The 26,230-nt window shown below is 40.1% G+C and overlaps 1 protein-coding gene across 3 annotated transcripts in view; it reads left to right on the forward strand.

Annotated features, from left to right (window-relative positions):
- Positions 1–4,885: 4,885 nt before the first annotated feature.
- The window catches only part of zgc:110158 (uncharacterized protein LOC553590 homolog), a 93,163-nt gene continuing 71,818 nt past the window's right edge, over positions 4,886–26,230 (forward strand). For all 3 annotated transcript variants that reach the window (XM_057858784.1, XM_057858785.1, XM_057858786.1), the window contains exon 1: positions 4,886–5,147. In XM_057858784.1, the coding sequence (XP_057714767.1) occupies positions 5,092–5,147 (56 nt within the window). In that variant the 5' untranslated portion in view covers positions 4,886–5,091. The remainder of the gene's footprint in view (positions 5,148–26,230) is intronic.

Below are 26,230 nucleotides of genomic sequence, written 5' to 3' on the forward strand. Positions count from 1 at the left end.
GCTGTCTGTCAGACAGTTGAAGCTAAAAAGAGGATGGATTCTGCAACAAGACAATGATCCAAAACACAGAAGTAAATCAACTTCAGAATGGTTTCAGATGAACAAAATACACGATCTGGAGTGGCCAAGTCAAAATCCGGACTTGAACCCCATTGAGATGCTGTGGCACGGGCTAAAGACAGCGATTCATGCAAGACATCCCGGGAATCTGACTGAACTACAGCAATTTTGTAGAAAAGAATGGGCCAAAATTAGTCCTGGTCGATGTGCCAGACTGATATGCAGCTACAGGAAGCGTCTGGTTGAAGGGCGGGGGCACAAAATATTAAATGTGATGGTTCACTTACTTATTTTTCTCCCTTCTGTCATTGTTTGCATACTATCCTCATTAAAATATGAAAACCTATAAATGTTTGGGTTATTTTAGTTAAAGCAGACACTGTTTTTTCATCTGTGTGATTTTGACAAAGATCAGATCACATTCGATGGTGATTTAATGCAGAAATGTAAGAAATTCCAAAAGGTTCAGATACTTTTTTTTTTTACACCACTGTACAGTTTGTGTTTATACACATACATACATACATACATACATACACTGTATGGCTCTTGTAGAATCACATTTAAAAATATTTTGGGTTTTGGCTCTGTCTGTCTAAAAAGGTTCCCAACCCCTGGCCGAAGGGCGTAGGTTTGGTCTCAACATTGATAGGGACGATATAACCGCATAACCTGCATGTACACTTTTTGCTAGGGACGGGACATTAATAAGACCAAACAGATCGGGTGAATGGGGGTCAGGGCTACAGGTCTCACGAATATAAACCTAAGTAATTGATAGGCTAAATAATCAATGCAAAATACATCTGTATTGACTTGTACTAACTTACATTAGAAGAATTACATTACAATACAAGATTTTATTTCCAAATTAGAGTGGAAAATAAGTATTTGGTCAATACCAAAAGTTCATCTCAATATTTTGTTATGTACCCTTTGTTGGCAATAAGGGAGGCCAACCGTTTTCTGTAAACCTTCACAAGCTTTTCACACACTGTTGCTGGTATTTTGGCCCATTCCTCCATGCAGATCTCCTCTAGAGCAGTGATGTTTTGGGGCTGTCGTTGGGCAACACGGACTTTCAACCCCCTCCACAGATTTTCTATGGGGTTGAGATCTGGACACTGGCTAAGCCACTCCAGGACCTTAAAATGCTTCTTACGAAGCCACTCCTTTGTTGCCCTGGCTGTGTGTTTGGGATCATTGTCATGCTGAAAGACTCAGCCACGTCTCATCTTCAATGCCCTTGCTGATGGAAGGAGATTTTCACTCAAAATCTCTCGATACATGGCCCCATTCATTCTTTCTTTTACACAGATCAGTCGTCCTGGTCCCTTTGCAGAAAAACAGAGCAAAGCATGATGTTTCCACCCCCCATGCTTCACAGTGGGTATGATGTTCTTCGGATGCAATTCAGTATTATTTCTCTTCCAAACATGAGAACCTGTGTTTCTACCAAAAAGTTCTATTTTGGTTTCATCTGACCATAATACATTCTCCCAGTCCTCTTCGGGATCATCCAAATGCTCTCTAGCGAACCGCAGACGGGCCTTGACGTGCACTGGCTTCAGCAGGGGGACACGTCGGGCAGTGCAGGATTTGAGTGCCTGGCGGTGCGTTGTGTTACTGATAGTAGCCTTTGTTACTGTGGTCCCAGCTCTCTGTAGGTCATTCACTAGGTCCCCCCGTGTGGTTCTGGGATTTTTGCTCACCTTTATTGTTATCATTTTGATGCCACGGGGTGAGATCTTGCATGGAACCCCAGATCGGGGGAGATTATCAGTGGTCTTGTATGTCTTCCATTTTCTAATAATTGCTCCCACAGTTGATTTCTTTACACCAAGCGTTTTACCTATTGCAGATTCAGTCTTCCCAGCCTGTTGCAGGTCTACAATTTTTTTCTCTGGTGTGTTTTGACAGCTCTTTGGTCTTGGCCATAGTGGAGTTTGGAGTGTGACTGACTGAGACTCTGGACAGGTGTCTTTTATACCGATAATGAGTTAAAACAGGTGCTATTAATACAGGTAACGAGTGGAGCCTCGTTAGACCTCGTTAGAAGAAGTTAGACCTCTTTGACAGCCAGAAATCTTGCTTGTTTGTAGGTGACCAAATACTTATTTCCCACTCTAATTTGGAAATAAATTATTTAAAAATCAAACAATGTGATTTTCTGTTTTTCTTTCCACATTCTGTCTCTCATGGTTGAGGTTTACCCATGTTGACAATTACAGGCCTCTCTAATCTTTTCAAGTAGGAGAACTTGCACAATTGCTGGTTGACTAAATACTTATTTGCCCCACTGTAACTACATTGGCACGACACCGGAGGGCGTACCTTATTCAATGGATGATGATCTTGGCGGAAAGTATTGCCTAAGCAGCCAGATTTAGAATTCCCCTCAAGAATGATGGGAAACAAAAAAACGCTCACTGTCAACTTATTATTATAAATATTCTAAATAATACTTGTAAATAAACTGCGTTTCGGGCTCATCAACATGTTGTGCCCCCCGCCCCAAATGTCAAACTCAGCCTATGCCTACACCCTAGCCCCACATTCATAGGCGGATCTACTATTCAGGCGAAGTAGACGATCGCCTTAGGACCCCAACCAGTTTGGGGCCCCCAGCCTTTGCCCCAACGAGCAACGGCTTGGGCCACCGGAGCCAGCAGCACCCCCAACTATTCATCATGTATAATTATGTTAGCATACCAAACAAACAAATAACAAAACAAAAAAGAAAGCCATTTGAATGCTGCATTTGTATTACCCCCCCCCCACACACACACACACACACACTCACACACACACACACACTCACTACAATGGACTGTTCCACGATGACGGACAGAGTATCAGTCGCTTAGCTTCATTTAGCGCAGTTTAGCATCGCTTAGCTCTGCTTAGCTGTTCGTTAGCTTCACTTAGCTCTCCCGTGGTTTTCACGCCACGAAGCTCGCTATTTTTACAGCTCACTTGCTACCTTGCACATCGGCTATCGTTTATTTTGAACACATGAGCGAACGTGCTCTCCATGAGAGCCGAAGTGCAGTGAGGGAGAGGTTGAGAACAGGCCTCTAACGCCTCTTTTAACTTTCTTCTTCTTCTTCACACAGAACATAAAATACACGACAGCACACCCTGTGGCGAAACAATGTAGTACAGTTCCAATCAGTCATACATTAACACTCAACAGCTGGTTAACAGCAAAAGCACGGCATGTTCGTCATATAAATAATGATTTCTGGAGTTAATCCCACATACTTCAGAATTAATATTATAATATGTTTTTATTTTTATTTTATTTTTTCTTCTTTAACCTGTCCTGTTCAGCTGTTTGACACGGAGAATGGAAGTCTAAGTGCCCGGATAGTCTGAACAGTTTTAATGACTCACATTGAGAGTCTGACATACTCCCTTTGTGATCATTCAACATACCACATTTATTATGACAAAACAGCGAACAGGAAGGGGTTATGGGGGAACAGAAGAAAAGAAACACAAGAGATGAAAGAGAAGAAACACAAACAACAACAAGAAATACATTGAACGCCTAACTACACTAACTACCAATATGTTGGTGCTATCGTCAGCTAAATGTATTTCCGGTTGACACCATGTGGGGGGCCTGTTGACCAGGGAAAGAGGGGGAAGAAGGTGGGTGAGTCTATAAGCTAAGTGATAGAAAGGGGTAAAGTGTACACAAATCATCTCTGTGATCTAGAACCCAGTAATTGTGTGAATCCCTTGTGAGTGTAAGCCCGTTGGCGACCGACCCTACGGCGCCCCATCGCCGATCCCGGCACCGGGACCCCCCGCCCGAGCGTGCCCAATAACATCCAGCCGCACGTGAGCCCCGCCGGGCACGCAGCAGCCACGCAGACGAGCGGAGACGCCATGCGGGCGCCGACACAGGGCCACGGCCCCCCCCCAGCCAGCCCGGGAAGGGAGGGCGGTCCCGGGGGGGGCAGCGCAGCCCATCCCTCCTCCTGCAGCCCAGCAAAGGAGCCCTCTCGCCCCCCCCCGGAATCCAGGGTGGTCGCCCGGGCCACCCGCGCACCCATCTACCGGCCCTTGGGGCGGACGGCAGCCAGTTATTATATTATGTTGAGTAAATACTACATAATACAGAATAAGAATAGCTTTCAAATGACACTCTTCATGACAAATAGGATTGGCAATAAATAATTATTATAATTATTATACTACTATTATATATAGTAGTATACTATAATAATATTGCTAGAATTTTTTTTTTCAAGAATTGTTTTGAATAATGTTGGAAAGGCAAAGTCAGTGTTCTGAATCTGTTTACCTTCCATTCTTTTGCACTAGTAAATGCTATCAGCATTTAACCTCATTGTTTATTTTTGATTAATTATTGTTATTTACATGATTATTTGTACTTTAATAAAGAATTTAAGTGTTCCAAAAATATTTTGTGAATTAATAAGCGTCAACAAAAATTTCATTGCTAAATGAAATGCTCATGCTAATGAAAGTGCTAGTGTACCAGAACATATTTCCTCCACACCCTTCTCACCTTTTTAACCCCTGACCCATGAAGAGGGCTCCTGGATATGTTCGCCTTAGGCCCCAAAATTGCCAAGTCCGCCGCTGCCCACATTATGATAAAAGCCAACTTGAACTTGAGCGAAGGGGGGGGGGGGGGGGCGGAAAAATTGGACTTGGCGCCTTTAAGAAGCCCCCACCTTCGCACAACAGAGGGGTGTGAGTGGAATCCTGGAACAGCGATTGAAAAAAAAGAGGGGGGGCGAAAGCTCCACCACCGGCGGACGGTTTCAAGTCGCCCATCCTGCTTGGACTGAAACCCTGCCTGATTTGTGGGCAATGTTGGGGATGTAGAAAAAAAGGAAAGCCTGAGAGAGAGAGAAGCAGACGAGAGAGGGAGAGACAACACTAACCGGGTAGCTATGGAGATAGTAGCTTTCTCCGCTCGCTTTCTTTGACAGGTGTCGAGGAGAGGAATACATTTTTTTTTTAAAAAGTGTAAGCCGAGCAGCCTCCAAGATGTACGGCAAGGGCAAAGGAGCCGTGGTCCCCTCCGATAGCCAAGCGAGAGAAAAGTAAGTCAATTATCACTACGTGTGTGTTTGTTATTAAGGGGTTAGCAATAGCTAAACTTGGTTAACTACTATAATAGACTTTTTAAAGTGTTTCTATTTGTTAATCAAACGCGGTTCTGTAAAGCCGTGAGTACAGGCTATCTTCATTAAGTTAACCTTAAAAGTGCACCCACGGTTAGCATGTGGTTACCCCCTTTCAGTACGTGCTAAGGCGGCGGCAAGACGGGAGGCAAGACTGGTGGGGGGGCGAACAATGCCTTGGAAGCATCACCGGCTGTGAGGCTTTGTGCACCCCCAGCCGGTAAAAATAGACATACAGCTGTTTGCTTGCTTTTGTTATCTCCTGAGTCCTGACGCTTGCCGGCTCGCGTGGACATTCGTAGCCGCGCAAGGGTGCCCGCTCGTCGGATGCCGCAGCAGCCAGGGTCCCCTTAGTTTTTGCGCCGCCCTGAAAAGTATTTCCCCGTCAAAACTGCGCGGAAGTGCTGGGTTTTGGTGGTGCCGAAAGGAGCCAAAGCTTTTAAATAAAGACATCGGCGCGGGGTCTGGTAGGTTAGCGTGGGGACGAATGATCGCGGGAGCCGGTCTCTTTGTCTTGGAGCCGATTGTTCAATAGGGTCTCAATGAACGCGTATCTTAGCTTTAGGTTTAAAAGTCGAACAATAACCATCGCCGTTAAATAATTTGGACTAAGCCATCTTGGCAACAGTGAAGTTTAAGAAATATTACTGTCATGCAAGGGCGTAGGTTTGCATAGGGACGGTAGGGATATTACACTAGCAACTTTTCAGGATGCTCAAATTTTCCCCACCAACTTTTAAGCAACCTTATTTACATTGTGTAATGAGTTCAGTTATATTGGTAATTTAGATTGGGTTTATTTTCCATATGTTGTAAGGATAGAATTGACCCTACCATTATTAAGTGAATTACAGTACTTTAATTTTGTTTAGACTTACATTGACCCCTTTTCACTTGCTGAATGTGCCAGTCAATTTTTTCCCTCAAACGCACGTTTGATTGGCTGATGACTTGCACCCCCCTCCCACCCCCACACACACTCATTCACCGACCCCTTCGAAGATGAGGGATATTAGAATTTTTTTTCAGCCAGCAGCAGCCACTGTAATGCCCCTCTCCCACTGAAACTAGTAGGTAAACGCGCGTTTTTTTTCAAGCCGATGCAACCCACTAGCAATTGACATTTGGCACCTTTCCTATTGATATAAAAAAGCCGTGTCTTTTTTTTTTTTTGTCACTCGTCTAACCCCCCCACCCCTCCTCAGCCGTGCGTAAGGTTACGTGACGTCACCACGCTAAGATGCGCGTCAACAAGTGCGACCGAATTCATTCAGTTCAAGGAAGTAAACAATGCAGAGCAACATGGAAGCCTCCTTTCCGTTTGCGTTCTCTGTTTTCATGCTTTTTACTGACCTCATAATGGTCGAAATGCAGCAGTCCGGTCGTAGCCTCGAGCTTTTAATTTACCAGCAATATTTTTATAAATTGCTGTATCTCACAAGGTCCCAGACATCTGTCAATGAATCTCCTCTTCTCCACGGATGGAAAGGAGCTGGCAGGTCTCATCATCTTTCCAATGCTGGGACATGTTGTTCAATGTGGTGCGCTACTGGCTTCTTCTTCTTCTACTAGCTTTGTTGTGAGCATCGACGTAACTATGGTTGTGGGGCGTGTTAAATGGCAGGCGACTGGCACGTTGTTATGACGCATCACGTAAGAGCCTACGTCACCACGTCGATTAGGGTGTTGACTGTTGACCCGGGGTTTTGCTTTCACACTGCATGACGATCAGAGCCGAGGTGATTTTAACGCGGGTTGCTTGGCGGGTGGATTGACACGGGTCGAGGCGGATTGCTGCACCTTTCCCACTGCCACCAAAAGCCGATTGTTAGTGGGTTGACATGGGTTTTTTGGCCAGTGGGAAAAGGGTATAAGTAGAGGGGTCCGATCACGTCATTTTCAAACTATCGGAATCGGTCAAAAAATATCGGACATGCCTTTTTTTAATATTTATATATTTTTTAATTAAATCGTTTTGTAATTGTTTTTAACGTTACAGACAAAATGTCTTACACTCACTCATCCAGAGTCTTTAGTTTTGCTTTAAAGATTGGTTCATAATAACAACAAACATCCTCCCCTGCCATTTATTGTCGCACTCACAAAGTGTGGCACCGAAAAAAACTTGGAACATGGAAGTGATGTCGTGTAACTTTATTTTAAGCGGAGGGGGTTATGTTTATTGTTTACATATTTTATGGCACATTGCTGATAAGCTTTGTTTTGATCCAAAGCAGTGGAACAATGTCATGTTGGACAATAAAAAAAGATACTTGGAGCAGTTGAATTGAGTTCTATTCTTTTTTTTTCTTAATGCATTGCCAAAATGTATATGATTGGGAAAAATGATCGGGAATGATTGGAATTGAATCGGGAGCAAAAAAAAAAGCAATCGGTTCGGGAAATATCGGGATCGGCAGATGCTCAAACTAAAACGATCGGGATCGGGAGCAAAAAAACATGATCGGAACAACCCTAGGTATAAGTAATGTAAAAATGTCAACGTTGTGGAGGTGGGGAACACACCACAAATTTTGCTACTGAAAGTGCGACCTGCATCAGAGTTAGCATAACATTAATCTATGTGAATTTCTTGAGAGAAAATATCCTTTGAGAGAAATATCCTCCTGGATGTTTTCTACTGTTCACGTTTATTAAACTGTAAGAAATGTAGTGAACCAAGGTTTATCCCCTTCTCCCCAGTTTTCATTTTTATTTTATTTACGTGGTCTTAAAGCAGCCCAAAGGAGCTTTCGTTTTTTGTCGAGTTTGGCTGTGCTTGTGGATAAAAGCAATAGTGTCTTACCTGAAGGAAGGCTGATTTTTTTTGTTATTCCCAGACTAAGAGGTTTTTCAGTTATATTTATTTTATATTATTTTTATATATTATATATATATGTTAATTTCTCAACAATTTTGAGTGGTCTTAAGACAGGCTTGTGGACAAAAACAGTTGTGTTTTACCTGAAGGAAGGCTCCATTTCTATTTATTTGTGTTATTCCCTGACAAGAAGTTTTTTTTTGTCATATTTAATTTATTTAGACAGACAATTTTAAGTGGTATTAAGACAAATGTTTTTTTTTTTTTTGCATTCATGGATAGTTGACATGATTAACACGTTTTGTGTATGTAATATAATTTGTTTAAATTTAATTTAAATTTGCTAATAAAATCCAGACATTCTTCCTGGAAGTTTTCAAAATTAGGTTCATATTGGTGAGAAATGTAGCCCAGACCCCCGTTCACCCAATCTGTTTTGTTTTATTAATGTCCCGTCCACAGCAAAAAGTGTACATGCAGGTTATATCGTCCTTACCAAAATTGAGACCAAACCTACACCCCTGCTGTCATGAAAGTACGAATATAAGTTGAGTCAAACATCCACTTCAACTTGACTAAACTGAAGGCGGTTAATGAAGGAATAACTAATGTGATGTACCGCAGCTCTGCAGCAAGTGGGAAAACTTAGCCTGTATTCCAGACGATTTTTTTCATGTTGAAGTTCATGGATGGTTTTAAAGACCCACCACTAACTTGTTGTAACTAGGAGTGGGAACCTCTTGGTGCCTCACGATACGATACGATACAATACAAAGCTCACGATGACGATGATCTGACAATATGGCGATACAACGATTTTGGATACATTGGTCAGGAAATCATTCTAGAATACTCTAAAAACAACTAATAAACAGAAAAACAAGCTTCTACTGTGAATTGGAGTAAGTTTATCACTAGTAGACGTCCAATCCATTTGAACTGGGAGGGTGGCAGCGAATGAACGTTCGTTCATTCGCTGCCATCCCTCCCACTTCAAACGGATTGAACGTCTATGGTCGTCAGTGGCAGCCAATGCTAGGCAATGAGGTAATTTTGGGCCATTTAAGGTCATTTACCTGTTGATTTTCAGTGACTTCCTGTTGATTTTGGGGTATTTTATGGGTGACTTCCTGTTTATTTTGAGTTACAGAACAAGAAGTGACCTGGGAATCACCCAAAAGAATAGTCAGTGACTCAAACTCAACAGGAAATGACCTGTAAATGCCCTAAAATGAACAGCAAGTGACCTGTCAATGCCCTGAAAATCGGACAGAATGACTGTGAATGCTCTGGTTTTGAATGAAGCAACGTTCCCAGTCTAAATGGATTGGGCGTCGAGCACCTTCAATAGCAGCCTTAGAGTTAACTGAGACACTATTATGGTGGAAGATTTTGCTAACTACTTGTTGGTTCCTTTTTATTTAATGTTTTTAGACATTGACACCTTTTTAAAACGATATCTTCTTGGCAGGAGCATATCGATAACCTTTTGGGATACAAAGTATCACGATATATCACCATTTTGATATTTTGTCTAGGGCTACAGCTAACGCTTATTTTAGTAGTCGATTGATTGATGAACTAGTTAGTTCGAATATCGAGTAATCGGATAAGGTACATAAAAAAATAAAATACCTGAGCTGAGCCCTTAAACAGAATAAAAAAACAATAAATAAGGATCTAAGTACAACAAAAGAACAATTGGCTAACTTACATAGCAAAGGTCCGCTAGCTTAAATGCTCTAAAATGCTTTAACATTTTTTGTTTTTTTTACAATGCTCTTAACAAATGGTTCAGGCAATATACCTATAAACTAAATTACGAATGCATTAAAAAACATTAGCTCAAACAAAAACTTGGCTTACGTTCGTCTGAACAGGGAGGAGATGGATTCAGCCATGTGAAATGAGGCAGGCCAGAGGGCAGTGTATCCACCCTAATCAATAAAACGAAATGCAAACACTTTCAAAATAAACCATTACAATGCCACTTTAATTAAACGAATACTCGAAGCAACAAAATTTAACTCGAATATTTTTTTTCTAATTGAGTTAATCGTTGCAGCACTGATTTAGTCACATCTCTAGTTGTAACGTTGATTTTTGGTTGCTTGCAGACTGTAGTATTGCCCCACATGGAAGCTCGTAGAGGTGATAAAAATGGATGATTTTGTTGAATTCTTTACTCCATAATATTGAACAGAATGATGTGATCTTGTTAGTGCCGGCGCAGATGACGTACCGTAATTTTCGGACTATAAACTGCAACTTTTCCCCCCCTCATTTTGAATCCTGCGGCTTATAGTCCAGTGTTGATTATTTGTTGATTTATTTGGGTTAAAAGGTAACACTTTATTTGACAGACGCGTCAGAAGACTGCTGTAAGATCGTCATAATAATGAAATGGCACTAATATGTGAATTAATGAATGCTTATGAAGGTTGTTATTTAGTGTCATCCGCCAAATTATGCCACTTACTCCATTTATGTCCAGCTTGGATCTTTTACATCCATTCAAGAGTGAGAAAAGTTGCCAGATGACACAAAATGACATCTGTCATAAGCATTCATTAATGCTTATGGCAGTGTCATACATGATGGTCTTATGACAGTCGTATGGTGCCACTATCAAATAAAGTGTTACCAAATACCATAACTAGCAATTAATGAAACAACTAGAACAGTAACCGAAGAAATAATTAGCACAGAACATGAATTTTGATTATAATTTACATCTGTAGCGCTGCAATGCATGCTAGGAGGCATGTTGGATGACAACAGTGTTGACCGCAGGTGGCAGCAGAGGTTGACTGCCTCCCCCAAATGAAGCTTTTTGAAGCAATTAAGCTTCACAGCCAATTGGTTCAAAGCTTCATGGGGTTCATTTGCTCTTATGATAGTCTTATAATGTGGCTGTCGAATAAAGTGTTACCTGTTAATATCGTTTGGGGTAAATATCCCATGATACAGTGAGGACAGCTGCGGCTTATATTCCAGTGCGGCTTATCTATGGACAAATGTTTTTTCCGTGTCAAATTTGGTCAGTGGCAGCTTATAGTCAGGTGCGGTTTATATTATTTTTCTCAAAAAAATGTTTGGTTTTAGTTCCCTTTAAACTTATAGGGCATTGTACTCTTTTTGGTTTAAAATAAAAACTTGGAAAAACCTGGCATCTTTATGACTACATTTTCTATCATTAATATTAACATTACAAGACCCAAAATGTGATGACCAATCTATATTTTTTGGTTTAATAAGCATTGTGTATTTTTCAATATTATATTTTATCTTTTTTATGAGTAAATAGAATTATAAATTAATAAAAACAAAATTGATAACATTAAAATGAAGAAAAAACAGTACAGTGGGACCTCTACATACATACAGTGAGGCAAATAAGTATTTAGTCAACCACTAATTGTGCAAGTTCTCCCACTTGAAAATATTAGAGAGGCCTGTAATTGTCAACATGGGCAAATCTCAAACTTGAGAGTCAGAATGTGGAAAAAAAAAAACAGAAAATCACATTGTTTGATTTTTAAAGAATTTATTTGCAAATCGTGGTGGAAAATAAGTATTTTTCTATACCAAAACTTCATCTCAATACTTTGTTATGTACCCTTTGTTGGCAATAACGGAGGCCAAACGTTTTCTGTAACTCTTCACAAGCTTTTCACACATTGTTGCTGGTATTTTGGCCCATTCCTCCATGCAGATCTCCTCTAGAGCAGTGATGTTTTGGGGCTGTCGTTGGGCAACATGGACTTAAAAATATTTTTTGTTGTTGTAGTTTTTTAATTTCGGACTCGGAGGATTTTTAATTCATGACCCCTGTCGTAGAGATTCTACGGCCGTATTGTCGAGCCAGTTCAAGGTGCACCACGCTCCTATTTTCCTATCATTTCCACCTTCATTTCAATGGTAAGCCTCACATTTTCCTTTTTTTTCCACCACCTGCACAACATCCTTGGAACCTATGTTGATTTCTCTCACAAGAAAATCCGCCGTGCGTCATAAATAGTCGTATTTCGAGCCAAGTCGTCAGATGAAGAAACAAATGTCGAGTCAAATCTTACGCCGTATGTCGAAAAGATTTTGTGTCGAACATACACGGAGATTACATGGGGGGCATAGCCCACCGCCCCCCCAAAGCCCGGTGGCCGAAATTGTAATTGCCTGTAAGTGACTTTACAATACATGAGTTTAAAATGAAGACTTTGCTGGTAAAATATCTATAAAAGTTGTAAAGCAATAAAACAAACAACAAAAATGAATGAAATGAACAAAAAGAAATATTTTAATAATGTATCAAAATTTATTTTCGAACAGATCATATGACTAGCACCTTAGAGATGGTCATTTGCTTTGCTCAGCCAAAACCCCATGAGGACAGAAGAAACAAGATGGATATAAACAAATGCTGGTCAAACTTCACGTCGGATATCGAAAAGATCGTGTGTCGAAGCGATCATAAGTTGAGGTTCCATATTACTATTTTTGGCACCCGTTTTTTTATAGCATTTAACATGTTGCCTGCCATCGTTAATGATAGACGTAAAGTTTATTTAAACTCGGACTGGCTGTTATATTTCATTGCCATTGACGCTGCAAAACATCCTGATAGCAATCAATCGCTGCACGCCCCCCCAGTCGAAATGGATTGGACGTCGACCGCCGACAATGGCAGCCACTGGGTTAAATGGGTGCCTTATACAGGGTATAAGCATTTTAACAAGTTTTGTGGCTGTTCGCATATTAGTGTGGTATCAAACGCCCACTTCCATCTCCTGCTTCCCGTCCTCCTTCTCCCTATGTTGAATTATTGACATGGACCCAAACAGCCAAGCAGAGCGAGATACGGCGGGGCGGCCTCATCCATGTTTAAAGAAGGCCATCGCTGTTGTCAAGACGCTTCCTCTCCGCCTGCTAGGTGTGGCGGTCACTGAGAACCACGTTCCCCATTTGCCACTTTAACAGGGACTGACCAGAACACACGGTACTTTGCACCAAAAAAAAAAATAAAAAAAATAAGCTACATTTTCTTACTGCCCCGAGTGTCAACTTGGATAAAAACTTGAAGTCACAAAATTAAGCAATTCCGTCATAATATTTTTCTTATCATTGCAATATTACAATCGTTGTTACTCAGAGGGGCTTGTTTTCTCATTGCCCGCAGTCTCCTGTTGGATGAAATCTGTCTTGACTGGAGTAAAAACACACACCAAAACTGTAGTGATCTTCCTTTGCCACGTCTGAGTAATACGTTCGATGCAACTTTTTTTCCACCAGCTACTGTTGACAATGTCAGTCACTCCCCCCTTACTATACATTTATTTTACCTTCACCCCGCACCTTCCCTTGACTTCCTTCCCGTCCCCGAGCCTCTGTGAACCTCAATAATGCAGCAGGGCATGTATGCGCAAACACACATGCGTGTGGTACATCAAAATTTCATGGAAGGTCTCCAGGTAAAGATGAATCAAGCGCCCCACTTTTTTTATTTTATTTTTTGCCCGTTTGAAATTTCCCAGAAGCGATTTGTGTGTGCCTGTAGATGCAGGAGAGTGTGCAGGTAAGCACTTCCTAGTGACCTGCAAGTGACAGTGTCTTACATTCTACACCAGCGGTCACTTGGAGCTTTGTGACCTACAAATTGCTTAGGAGCTCGAAGGAAAGTGGTCAAATTCCTGTGTGTGTGTGTGTGTGTGTGTGTGTGCGTGTGTGTGTGTGTGAATGAGTGTGCGAGAGAGAGGTTGGCAACAGTGCTGCAATCACCTTTTGCTGTGTATCATAATATTCAATCATTGGCTGCCACTGACGACAACAGACATTCAATCCATTTGAACTAGAAGGGCTGTCAGTTATCATTCAGCGATTTAGTCAATGGTGTGCTCGACACTATATTGCACTGTTGAAAAAATAATAAAAATAATGATTAATTTTACAGGAAAATACTGGCAGCTCTTTTGCCAGAATTGTACTGTTAACCCTTCATAGAACAAGTTAATATTTTTGGTTAAAAAAATGACCCTATAAAGACCTGCCATCCAAATGCGGGTGCAAATCCCATGTTTGTTTTTGTAAGACACACTTGTTAACAAAGGTAAATATGTTGGCCCAAATGTGTTGTCCATATATGTGGACATCACAATTTGGGCCCAAATGTGTTGTCCATATACAGTATGCGGACATCACATTTTGGCCAACATATTAACATTTGGTATACAAATGTGGCCTGCAAGAATCAACATTTTATGTCCATATATGTGGACGCCAGGTCTAAATTATTCATTCATTTATCTTTCATACCGTTTATCTTGACGAGTTGTGGGGGTGCTGGAGCCTATCCCAGCTACTAGCAACTATGGGCAGGAGGCAGGGTACACCATGAACTGGTTGCTTGCTAATCGCAGGCCCCATATCAACAAACAATTCACAGTCACGACTACGGAGAATTAAAATTCTCAATCAGCCTACCATGCATGCTTTGTAGGGGTGTAACAGTACACAAAAATCTCGGTTCGGTATGTACCTCGGTTTTTAGGTCACGGTTCGGTTCATTTTAGGTACAGTAAGAAAACAAAATGCAAAATATAAATGTGCTAGTTGTTTCAGTAAATGCAGTAAATCAACAAATACAACTCAACTGTGCCCCGATCTACCACTCAAGAGATCTGATGGACTCAAAAAGTGGGTTACGATTGCATATTAGTTTGAAAATCGACCAGATCCACCGTATTTTTACACGAGTGACTTCCGGTCTGCCCGATCCTAGCTACCGGTAGTAGTATTGACGCAGGAGGGTCGCGTCTCGCGTCAAATAATAAACTCTGCCGTTCTTTTCGCTTGCGTTGTGTTGAGCCGCTTCTGGGACGCGGCGTCGCGGGCGCACTGCGACTGGTGTGCATTGGCTGATTGACTTTAACGCCCGCATTTCACGGCGTTCTCGCGGCGGCCACGTTGTCGCGCCGTTGACGTTTCTGGGTTATACTGTCGTACCGTGTTGGTCCTCATTATAGTAGAGAAGACAGAGTAAATATAATCTGCACAAAGAAACTGTTACCCGATCGACTCACAGCCTCAAAAAGTAAGGGTTACATTACGTCAGAAACCCGTTCGGTATGCCTCCGTTCCGAAACGAGCACCACGTACCGATACGGTTCAATACAAATACATGTACCGTTACACCCTTATTAGTAAACAATGTCATTAACTTTTCCCACCAGCTACGAGAGTTAACTCCAGCGTGTTTAGTGTGTCTAGCTGTGGTAAAACGTGGTGTTTTTTTCTCTCTGGCAACTGTCTGTGTTGAGAGAGAGAGTGTATATGAATATGATACGACTCACACGCGTGCTTTTTATTGAAAATAATTAAATTATTTTGCTCTTATGGTAATAATGTTTGGAGCTGTGGGTTTAGGCTCACCATAAGGACTGCATTCATTTGAATTTTATTTGGAAAATTTCAGTAATTTTTTTTCTTTATCATTTTAACTTAACATTATACTTATGTTCCAATTTGCTAATCTGTTTTTGAAAAATAAAAATCCTGTTCAATGGAAGTTTTTTTTTTTTTTTTTAACCCAGATATTTCAAAGTAACACATTTTAGAGCTGTAATTGCAATACCGTGAAACCGTGATATTTAGGCTAAAGGTTATTGTACCGTCAGAATTATACCGGCACATGCCTAATCAGAAGTTTGAATTCATCCATCCCTGGGAAACAAGCTGCCTAAATAGCATCACAACATAAATTATGATCAGCGCCGGAGGCCCAAGTGAATGTCTCACTGGCGAAGATTGTCATCGAAGTGTGGCGAGCTCAACCTTTACGTTAATCATTGCTGCTCGCGCGTCGCGCATATTGTCTCTTGCGGTGAACCCAAAACAATGAAACTTGGTGTCTGTGTGTGCGGTTGCTCACATTATTATCTCAGGCTGGTACCTTTAAAACAGCCAACGCTTATTTGTAACTTGGATTAAAGAAGGGCTGGGCGAGAAGGCATTTTAATCAATGTTTTCATCCCTTGTTAACAGAGCAAATAAATGACAATCGCATTATTCAAAAAAAAAAGTTTGACTGTTTGGTTTATTTTCACTGTGGGATTTGTTTTAGTTGTTCTGAAACAGAATGTTTTACTCCCGCAGTTTTTTTCTCCATCACTGGCCACCTTCACATACAGTCAAGTCTGTTTTTTTGTAGACATTTGGAATTATCTCTCTCTCGCTCTGAATGAGGGAAGGAGGTTGTTCCCCAAAATCTCACAATAAGGGATCCCAGTTATCTTCTCTTTAATACAGTGCACTCGTCCTGTCGCATGTGCAGGAAAGGCCCTCAAAGCATGATGCTACCACCCCCATGCTTCACAGTAGGGATGGTGTTCTTGGGATAGTACCCATCATTCTTCTTCCTCCAAAAATGGTTTGTGGAATTATGACCAGAAAGTTCTAGTTTACTCTCATTTGACCACAAAACCTGCTCCCACGACTCCTCTGCATCATCCAAATGGTCATAGGCAAATTTAAGGCGGGCTTTGACATGTGCTTATTTAAGCAGGGGAACCTGCTACATGATGTCTTAGTGTATTACCAACAGTAACCTTGGAAACGGTGGTCCCAGCTCTTTTTAAGTCATTGACCAACTCCTGGTCTGTACTTCTGGGCTGATTCCTCACCTTTCTTAGGATCATTGAGACCCCACAAGGTGATATCTTACATGGGGATCTATTCCGATTGAGATTGGCCGTCATGTTTAGTTTCTTATATTTTCGATGGATTGCTCCAACAGTGGACCTTTGGTCACCAAGCTGCTTGGCAATTACTCCGTAGCCCTTTCCAGCCTTGTGGAGGTGTACAATTTTTGTCTGTGGTGTCTTTGGACAGCTGTTTGAGTCTTACTGATTGTATGGGGTGGACAGGTGTCTTTATGCAGCTACCGACCTCCGACATATTCATCTGATTCAGGATAATACATGGAGTGGAGGTGGACTTTTAATAGGCTGACTAACATGTGTTTCAGGGTCAGAATACTAGCTGATAGACAGGTGTTCAAATACTTATTTGCAGCTGTATCACACAAATAAATTGTTAAAAAATCATGACTTGAGATTTCTGGATTTTTCTTCTTAGTTATCCCTCTCGCAGTAGACATGGACCTACGATGAAAATTTCAGACTCCTCCAAGATTTCTAAGTGGGAGAACTTGCAAAAAAGCAGGGTGTTCAAATACTTTTCTTCACTGTATCTCGCTTCAGCTTCTATACAAATATTTTTTTACGCATTTGGGCTGCCTTGATTAATAGTTAATGCTTAGTTAGCGATTGTTTATGGGAGCCCTAAAACATATATTTATACTAGGGCTGTCAAACAATTAAAATTTTTAATCGAGTTAATCAAAGCTTAAAAATTAATCGTAATTAATCGCAATTCAAACCATCTATAAAATGTGCCATATTTTTCTGTAAATTATTGTTGGAATGGAAAGATAAGACACAAGACGGATATATACATTCAACATACTGTACATAAGTACTGTATTTGTTTATTATAACAATAAATCAACAAGATGGCATTAACATTATTAACATTCTGTTAAAGTGATCCATGGATAGAAAGACTTGTAGTTCTTAAAAGATAAATGTTAGTCCAAGTTATAGAAATTTTATATTAAAACTAGGGCTGTCGAAATCATCGCGTTAACGGGCGGTAATTAATTTTTTCAATTAATCACGTTAAAATATTTGACGCAATTAACGCACATGCCCCGCTCAAACAGATTAAAATGACAGCACAGTGCAATGCCAACTTGTTACATGTGTTTTGGAGTTTTGTCGCCCTCTGATGGCGCTTGGGTGTGACTGATTTTATGGGCTTAAGCACCCATGAGCATTGTGTAATTATTGACATCAACAATGGCGGGCTACTAGTTTATTTTTTGATTGAAAATTTTACAAATTTTATTAAAACGAAAACATTAAGAGGGGTTTTAATATAAAATTTCTATAACTTGTACTAACATTTATCTTTTAATAACTATAAGTCTTTCTATCCATGGATCGCTTTAACAGAATGTTAATAATGTTAATGCCATCTTGTTGATTTATTGTTATGATAAACAAATACAGTACTTATGTACCTTATGTTGAATGTATATATCCATCATCCTTTCCATTCCAACAATAATTTACAGAAAAATATGGCATATTTTATAGATGTTTTGAATTGCGATTAATTACGATTAATTAATTTTTAAAATTAAAATTAAAAATTTTAATCGTTTGACAGCCCTAATTAAAACCCCTCTTAATGTTTTCGTTTTAATAAAATTTGTAAAATTTTCAATCAAAAAATAAACTAGTAGCTCGCCATTGTTGATGTCAATAATTGCACAATGCTCCTGGTGCTGAAACCCATAAAATCAGTCGCACCCAAGCACCAGCAGAGGGTGACAAAACACCAAAAAACACAAGTAACAAGTTGGCATTGCACTGTGCTGTCATTTTAATCTGTTTGAGCGGGGCATGTGCGTTAAATGCGTCAAATATTTTAACGTGATTAATTAAAAAAAATTAATTACCGCCCGTTAACGTGATAATTTTGACAGCCCTAATTTATTAATTTATACATGAAAATGTGTACTTGCTCATGAAGTCAAAGAACAACTTGGTCACCCAATAGTGAGGGATTTCTGCAGCCTTAACTCATTCACTGTCCTTTACAGCGATAGACATCAAATCCAATTTAACTGTGGCTGGCACTTAATGATCATGAGTTCATTTTTAAGAAGACAGTAAAGCCGTTGGCATGAAAATTCTTGATGTGTGTCCTTTGTTTCGGTATTGTGCTAATATGTCAAAGTTACTGTGCTGGCTATGTAAACATGGTATTTTTAGACTCTGGTTTGTCCATCACTGCCGGTTGCAGCCATTGAGTTATGAGCTGACTATTGAGAGTGATTTCACACTTTAAACCTCTGTACCAATTTTGGATAAAACAGCGACATGGTATTACAAAGACGGAAAAAAATCTGCTTTTACTGTGTAAGTGCTTCTACTCTAAGCAGTATCTAGGCTGAAAACTTCAATAGCTGACACAGCATGAAAATAACAGGGCATACAGTTGATCTCTAAACCGCGTTTCATCGACCGGCCGATGACCGACAATGGGCTACTTACTGTGCCTCTCATTAGGGCGGAATTGTCCGTCAAGAGGTCTTTCTACCCTGGGCACACTGTCATAACCACGTCGCTGCTCGATTGATGGTCCATTAACGGCCTATTAAACATGACTAAGCGAGGGAGTGGGGGAACACAATGTCTTGTCAATAGGGGTTTTCCCCATTCTTCAACATTATTGCAGTGTCTGTTAATAGACTAGGCAGTTCAACAATGTAAATGTCACTGACTGTGGTTACTGACCTCCATTATTGTGTCCACTGCCAGCATCACTTAAGTGTTAGCTGATTAGCTGCGTGGTTATGACGGTATTATTAGGAACAGAAGTGGGTCAATGTCATGTAGATTTACATTTGTATTTATTAATTTTTTAGCTCATTCAGCCGCATTGACTGTGTTAGATGTTCAATCAATTTGATCTGGGAATGAATGATCGTGTTTAAGTGCCATTGACAGTTTAAGAGGTAATTTGAAAAAAATGCTAACTGAGCCTTGTTAAAGTCAAAGTGCCTCCAGCTGAAAGACTTTACAGAATTTCATTTTTCTCATGTATAAAAGTGAATACATTTGTAAAAGCCAGTATTTCCAGGAAGTGACTGCTCTTAGTGTGGGCAGATATTTTGTCAATGCAGGTACTCTATTAGCCAATCAAATGCGAGTAGGCCACATTGGCAGTTCTTCCTAGAAACATCGTTAATACCCATTATCACATGAACCTGTGCTTAAATCTGTCAGTGTGTATGTTTGTGGCTATAACAGAGGTCATGTCCACACCAAGCAGGATTTTTTAAAACCGAGGATCCTGCCCTAATACGTTGGGAAAAAATAATTGCGTCCACACCTGGACATTTGTGAAAAAAATAAATGTTCCAAAAAAAAACAACTTCCGTAGCCAGCTGCTTTCATTCATTTTTAAGTACATTTATAACAATAAAATAATTATCCATAATACCATTCTTTAATAAGAGGCACAGTAAGAGTTTGTTAAAAAAAAAAAAAAAATAGAAGCAAAAAAGCGGTTGATTAATTTACTCCAAATGTAAACGTTGTTCTCATACTAGGATGTGACGTAGGAAAAAGTTTGTCGCAGTCAGTAACGTTTCCAGTTAAATCTTCGGTTATCAGTGTCCACTTGATTACGCCACAAACGCAGAATTCGCACTTCTTCACTTTCCCCGTCGTTCTTAAGAACCCTGTTTTAAATGTACGTGTGCGTGTGGATGATAGGCCGAACCGTAGAAAAATGTCTTCTTTTTGCCAAATATCCTGCTACGTGTGGACATGGCCTCATGTGTCGGCAACCTTAGATACTCAAAGAGCCGTTTTGAGTGTCTCCCACCCAAAAATAAAATACTAGGAGCCACAAAAGCCCTTTGGCATCTAACATATCATGAACTGCAAAAAAAAAAAAAAGTATGCCTGTTGGGGGCCAAATAATTTGTTATTGTTTGTATTAAAACAACACCATTATCTTCAAATTTAGAATTGGGTTTGAACAATGTACAATCCAATTTAAATTAAAAATAAATTACTTGTTAACTCATTGTTTATATTTGAAAGGGATTGGACGTCTACTAGTGATTAGGGCTGGGCGATATGGCCTTAAACATGTATCACGATAAATTGAGCAGATTTATCTCGATAACGATAAATGACGATAAATTCGCCCAAGCGGACTATTATATAATTTGAAAATCTGAATCAATGCATGAAATACAGATTAACTATTTCTTGTTGATTTATTTACCAGCATTCAATTTGATATACTGTATTTAACAATTGTACATGCAGTCTAAACATTAAATTTATAAAAAATGAGGGCTGTCAAAATTATCGCGTTAACTGGCGTTAATTATTTTTTCAAATTAATCACGTTAAAATATTTGACGCAATTAACGCACTTGCCCAGCTCAGACATATTTAAATATCACTAGAGTGAAAGGCCCACTTGTTAATTGTGTTTTGCGGAGTTTTGCTGCCCTCTGCTGGCGTTTGGGTGCGACTGATTTTATAGTGTAAGTAATTATTGCCATCAACAATGGCGGGCTACTAGTTTATTTTTTGATTGAAAATTTAACAAATTTTATTAAAACGAAAACATTAAGAGGGGTTTTAATATGAAATTTCTATAACTGATTTAGAACTGATTTATTGTTAAAATAAACAAATACAGTCCTTATGTACCGCATGTTGAAAATATATATCCATCTTGCGTCTTATCTTTCCATTCCAACAATAATTTAGAGAAAAATATGGCATATTATATAGATGGTTTGAATTGCGATTAATTGCGATTAATTACGATTAATTAATTTTTAAGCTGTAATTAACTCGATTAAAATTTTTAATCGCTTGACAGCCCTAATAAAAATGTATTGTAAGCAATAAGAATTCAAGTATGAACATTCATAACAGCGTGTATGACTTGAACAATGTACATTGTCAAAATCAATATGCCTGTGCAAACATGTAATTGTAACACAAATGACTTGCAGCTTGAACAGTACACTTCAAAAAGACAACTTATTGTTAATGGCTGCTGTGATATAATTATTAAATACAAGTGTTTACTTTATGGTTTAAGGGTTTTTTTCCCCCCCAGTGCATTTTTTCATAAATGCACGCACAATAAAAATAGCTGGGGCCATTTCTCGGTCATTATAAGTTTCGCCGTTGGATTGTACTTTATGCAGAATTCTTTACCATCACAAAAGCTATCAGAGGAATCACACACACAGACAGATACAAAATAACGCCACATAGTAATTGCTAGATGCAGTCCGTGCCCAATCCACTCATTAAGTTCAGCCGTTTCGACCAGGTTAGAGCCTCTATCCGACTCCATAACGTTCATTTGTAGCGTTAGCCGCTAGCTAGCGTTAGCCTGGCTACCAGTAGAAAGCACTGAAAGCACCATCTCCGGAAATCGTGAGAACAAAGGAGGACAGCGGGTGAAAGCCCGTCTGGATGCCACCAAGAGTCTACTAAATGTCGGTTGAAAGTTTGGTGAACCTCCCTTAAGCCACACTCCATCACGTTTTGCTTGTAGCGTTAGCTGCTAGCGTTAGCTTACCGGGCTTTTGTTTGATTGGCTTCCTGATGATCACGTGACTCCCTACGTAAGCACATTCACTGCTTTCTTAAAGGGGAATGAACATAGACGAACGACACAGAATCAAAGCGGGATGAAAAGACTATTTTCTTGTTTTATTAATTTACCGAATTTACCGACATGGTCAAAATTACGTCGGTCATCGTTAAGAATTTCGGTGACGGTAAATTTTCGGTTTACCGCCCTGCTCTACTAGTGATACTCATTTAAATTCATGGTGCAAGCATGAAAAGACCAAAATGGCCACAGGGCAGCCATGTTGGTAGGGGCGACATTACTATCAAAATCAGTGCATTGACATTAAAATGAAGTTGTAACTAGTTTATTTCTCAACCGATTATTTTATCAGTGTAAGAGCATCTGCGATTCACCCGGTACCTGCCATTGATGGCGCTAGAAATCCAATCCATTTGAAGCGGGAGGGTTGGGGGGTGAAAGAACATTCAATGGCACTGAAAAAGTTAACTGCCATCATCACCAAGAGCCACAGTAAAAGAGTAGAAGAGCCATATGCAGCTCTGGAGCTGCAGGGAGCAGACCCCTGGTATAGACCCTACTCACCTACGTCACAAAATGGGCGTGTCGCTGTTTCCGGCCGCCATATTGTACCTCTTTTTCAGACCTATTCTCATTGTTTTCAATTGGTCGAGCAAGTTATAGAGCAATTCATGGAAGCCCCGGTGTTATCTGACGCTGTAAACTCATTGGATCCGTTGCATAAAAGGCGTTACGTGGAAAAGCTTCAGTTTATCCATTCGCCAGATCCGTATTTGATGCCTAAATCGATGTTTTTCGACCCGCTGGCTTCGCCTGACATCTGATATCCTGATATTTACAACTATCTTGTCCACACAAAATCAGCCTATTCTCACGAAAGTTTGAAAAACTTTAAGAGCTTGGAGGCTTATAAATGCTACGTTGCTGGTTGGGTGAAACAGGTCCTCGTACACGAAAATTCGGCAGGAATCTTGTGCTCGGAAGGTGAGTTACGAAATTTTCAATTCAAAATCTTTTGTTCTTGCTAACATCCACTGTCAAGTCTAATGTATTTCATATCATTTGTCAATGGAGCTAGGGCTTTTAATGTTTATATGGTTTAGCGATAGCACTCTCACTATATACATATATAATACGTAATAAATATGAAGTGCGATAGCACTACTCCAGATTGTCCCTAGTTGAATTTATTTTTTGGCTTTTGACCTAAATAGTGAAATTGTAAATTAATTGTATGACAACTGTCTGATTATCCCCTTATAATTATATATTTTCAGGTAGTTCATTCACAACGTCTGAGTGTATGTTGTCGGCGATTAGCCTAGCAATGATCTTAATTGTGGTTCTCAGCCCAAAACCCTCTAAATATATATTAAATGCATCTTACCAGATATAAAATGACTACTACGTAATCTGTGGTAGTCGTTTGGAGCCCAGTTTTCTCGTCGAATTGCAGCAGTCAATCTCGGTCTCCTCTTCGGGTCTCTCGGAATACGGTAAAAATTCAAGTCTCTCCGTCTATCTTCTCTGTTTTTGCAACCGACCGCCACACACGACTTCACCATTTTGATTATTAATGTTAACGAGCAGAAAAACACGCCATAATAGGAGGAATTTACGAAGCGCTAATGCATTAACATGACTAGTATCCGGACAACATGGCGCGGGGGCGTGGCTGTGACGTCACGTGAGTAGGGTCTATAGACCCTACCCACGTGACGTCACAACTCCGCCCTCCTGACTGGTGCCGCCCAATTGTCCGTCAACACATTGTGTTTACCTGTTACGGCTACGTACATTCCTCCTATTTACGGCGTGTTTTTCTGCTCGTTAACATTAATAATCAAAATGGTGAAGGCGTGTGTGGCGGTCGGTTGCAATAACAGAGAAGATAGACGGTGAGACTTGAAGTTCTACCGGATTCCGAGAGACCCGGTGAGGAGAGCGAGATGGGCTGCTGCAATTAGACGAGAAAACTGGGCTCCAAACGATTACCACAGATTATGTAGTAGTCATTTTATATCTGGTAAGATGCATTTAATATATATTTAGAGGGTTTTGGGCTGACAACCACAATTAAGATCATTGCTAGGCTCATCGCTGACAACATACACGTATGTATGTAGTGAGAGTGCTATTGCTAAACCATATAAACATTAAAAGCCCTAGCTCCATTGACAAATGACATGAAATACATTAGACTTGACAGTGGATGTTAGCAAGAACAAAAGATTTTGAATTGAAAATTTCGTAACTCACCTTTCCAAGCACAAGATAGATTCCTGCCGAATTTTCGTGGACGAGGACCTGTTTCACCCAACCAGCAACGAAGTATTTATAAGCCTCCAAGCTCTTAAAGTTTTTCAAACTTTCGTGAGAATAGGCTGATTTTGTGTGGACAAGATAGTTGTAAATATCAGGGTAGCTAGCAGATGTCAGGCAAAGACGGCGAAGACAGCGGGTCGAAAAACATCGATTTAGGATGGATGGATAAACTGAAGCTTTTCCACATAACGCCTTTTATGCAACGCATCCAGTGAGTTTACGGCATCCGAAAGCACCGGGTCTTCCATGAAATGCATTATAAATTGCTCGATCAATTGAGACCATTGATAATACAGACACAAAATGACGGACAATGGGGCGGAACAATACAGTGATCACGTGATTTTGTGACGTCGGTGGGTAGGGTCTATAAGTGATGTCACAAAATGCCTGGATTCATAAGCAGTGTTTTTGCTATAAGCTATTGCTATAAGCCATTTATTAACAATACTTAAACGTAGAAGCTTACAGAAAGGCAGTTTTGAAATACAGTTTTAACAATAAACAAAAACACAACGCAGTTTCAGCGCAATGGCAGAGAGGCGGGACCGTTTTGTTGACATATCGACTGTAAGTCGCCATTGCGTTTTGAACCGCATCGGCAAACACCGTTAAAATGTGGTTTAAATATGAATGTTTTTGATGCTTTCTTTTGTACAAAGTAGCAACGTTTTTGCCTCGAGGGCGCTAGAAAAGCATGACAGCCCACCAGGCTTAATAAGCACTTGGGGAAACCCTGTGGTGTTGTCTTTCCCTTTAAGCCAAGCCAAAGATTTTCAATATTGAAAAACTACAGTGGTACCTTGACATACGATCGCTTCGACACACGATCTTTTCGACATCCGACGTAAAATTTGACTCGCCATTTGTTTCTACATCCGGCGACATGCTCAAAATACGATGATTTATGACAGCGCCACAGTTACTTTGTTATCTCACAAGATGGAAGCACGGCTGATTTTCTTGTGAGAGAAATCAACATAGGTTCCAAGAATGTTAGTCCAGGTGGTGTAAAAAAGGGAAAAGGTGACACTTTCCATGGAAATGATAGAAAAATATGAGCGTGGTGTGCGCGTCCGTGAACTGGCTCGACATTACGGCCGTAGAATGTCTACGATCTCAACGGTCCACCTCTGACCTCCGTTTGCCATGATGCCATGATTTATAAGTTAACTCATTCACTCCCAGCCATTTTCACTGGAGCAAAGCCCTTCGCTTCCGGCCGTGTTACAGGATTTTGACTGATTTTGCAAGGCCCACAGAAGATTCTGTTCTATTGTTATATAAATATGGAACACACCAAAAGAAAGATTAGACTCTCCTCTTCAGCAGAAAAAAAGTTAGCTCATATCTTTTTCCATTCTTTAGAAATCAGCATTAGAAAATAGCTTAGTTTGAGCAGTTTTCCAATTTCTGATGAAAAAACTGAGAAATTGAGCTTTTTGTGAAATTATACAGTTCAAACATAATTTTGACTTATACACAGCTATTTTTTGCTTTAGTTAAATACCAAACATCTGAATAATGTTTTCCTTTTACAAAATAAGATAAACAACAAGACAAATAGAGCTTT

This window comes from Corythoichthys intestinalis, chromosome 15 (genome assembly GCF_030265065.1).
Source record: "Corythoichthys intestinalis isolate RoL2023-P3 chromosome 15, ASM3026506v1, whole genome shotgun sequence".
Lineage (NCBI taxonomy): Eukaryota > Metazoa > Chordata > Actinopteri > Syngnathiformes > Syngnathidae > Corythoichthys > Corythoichthys intestinalis.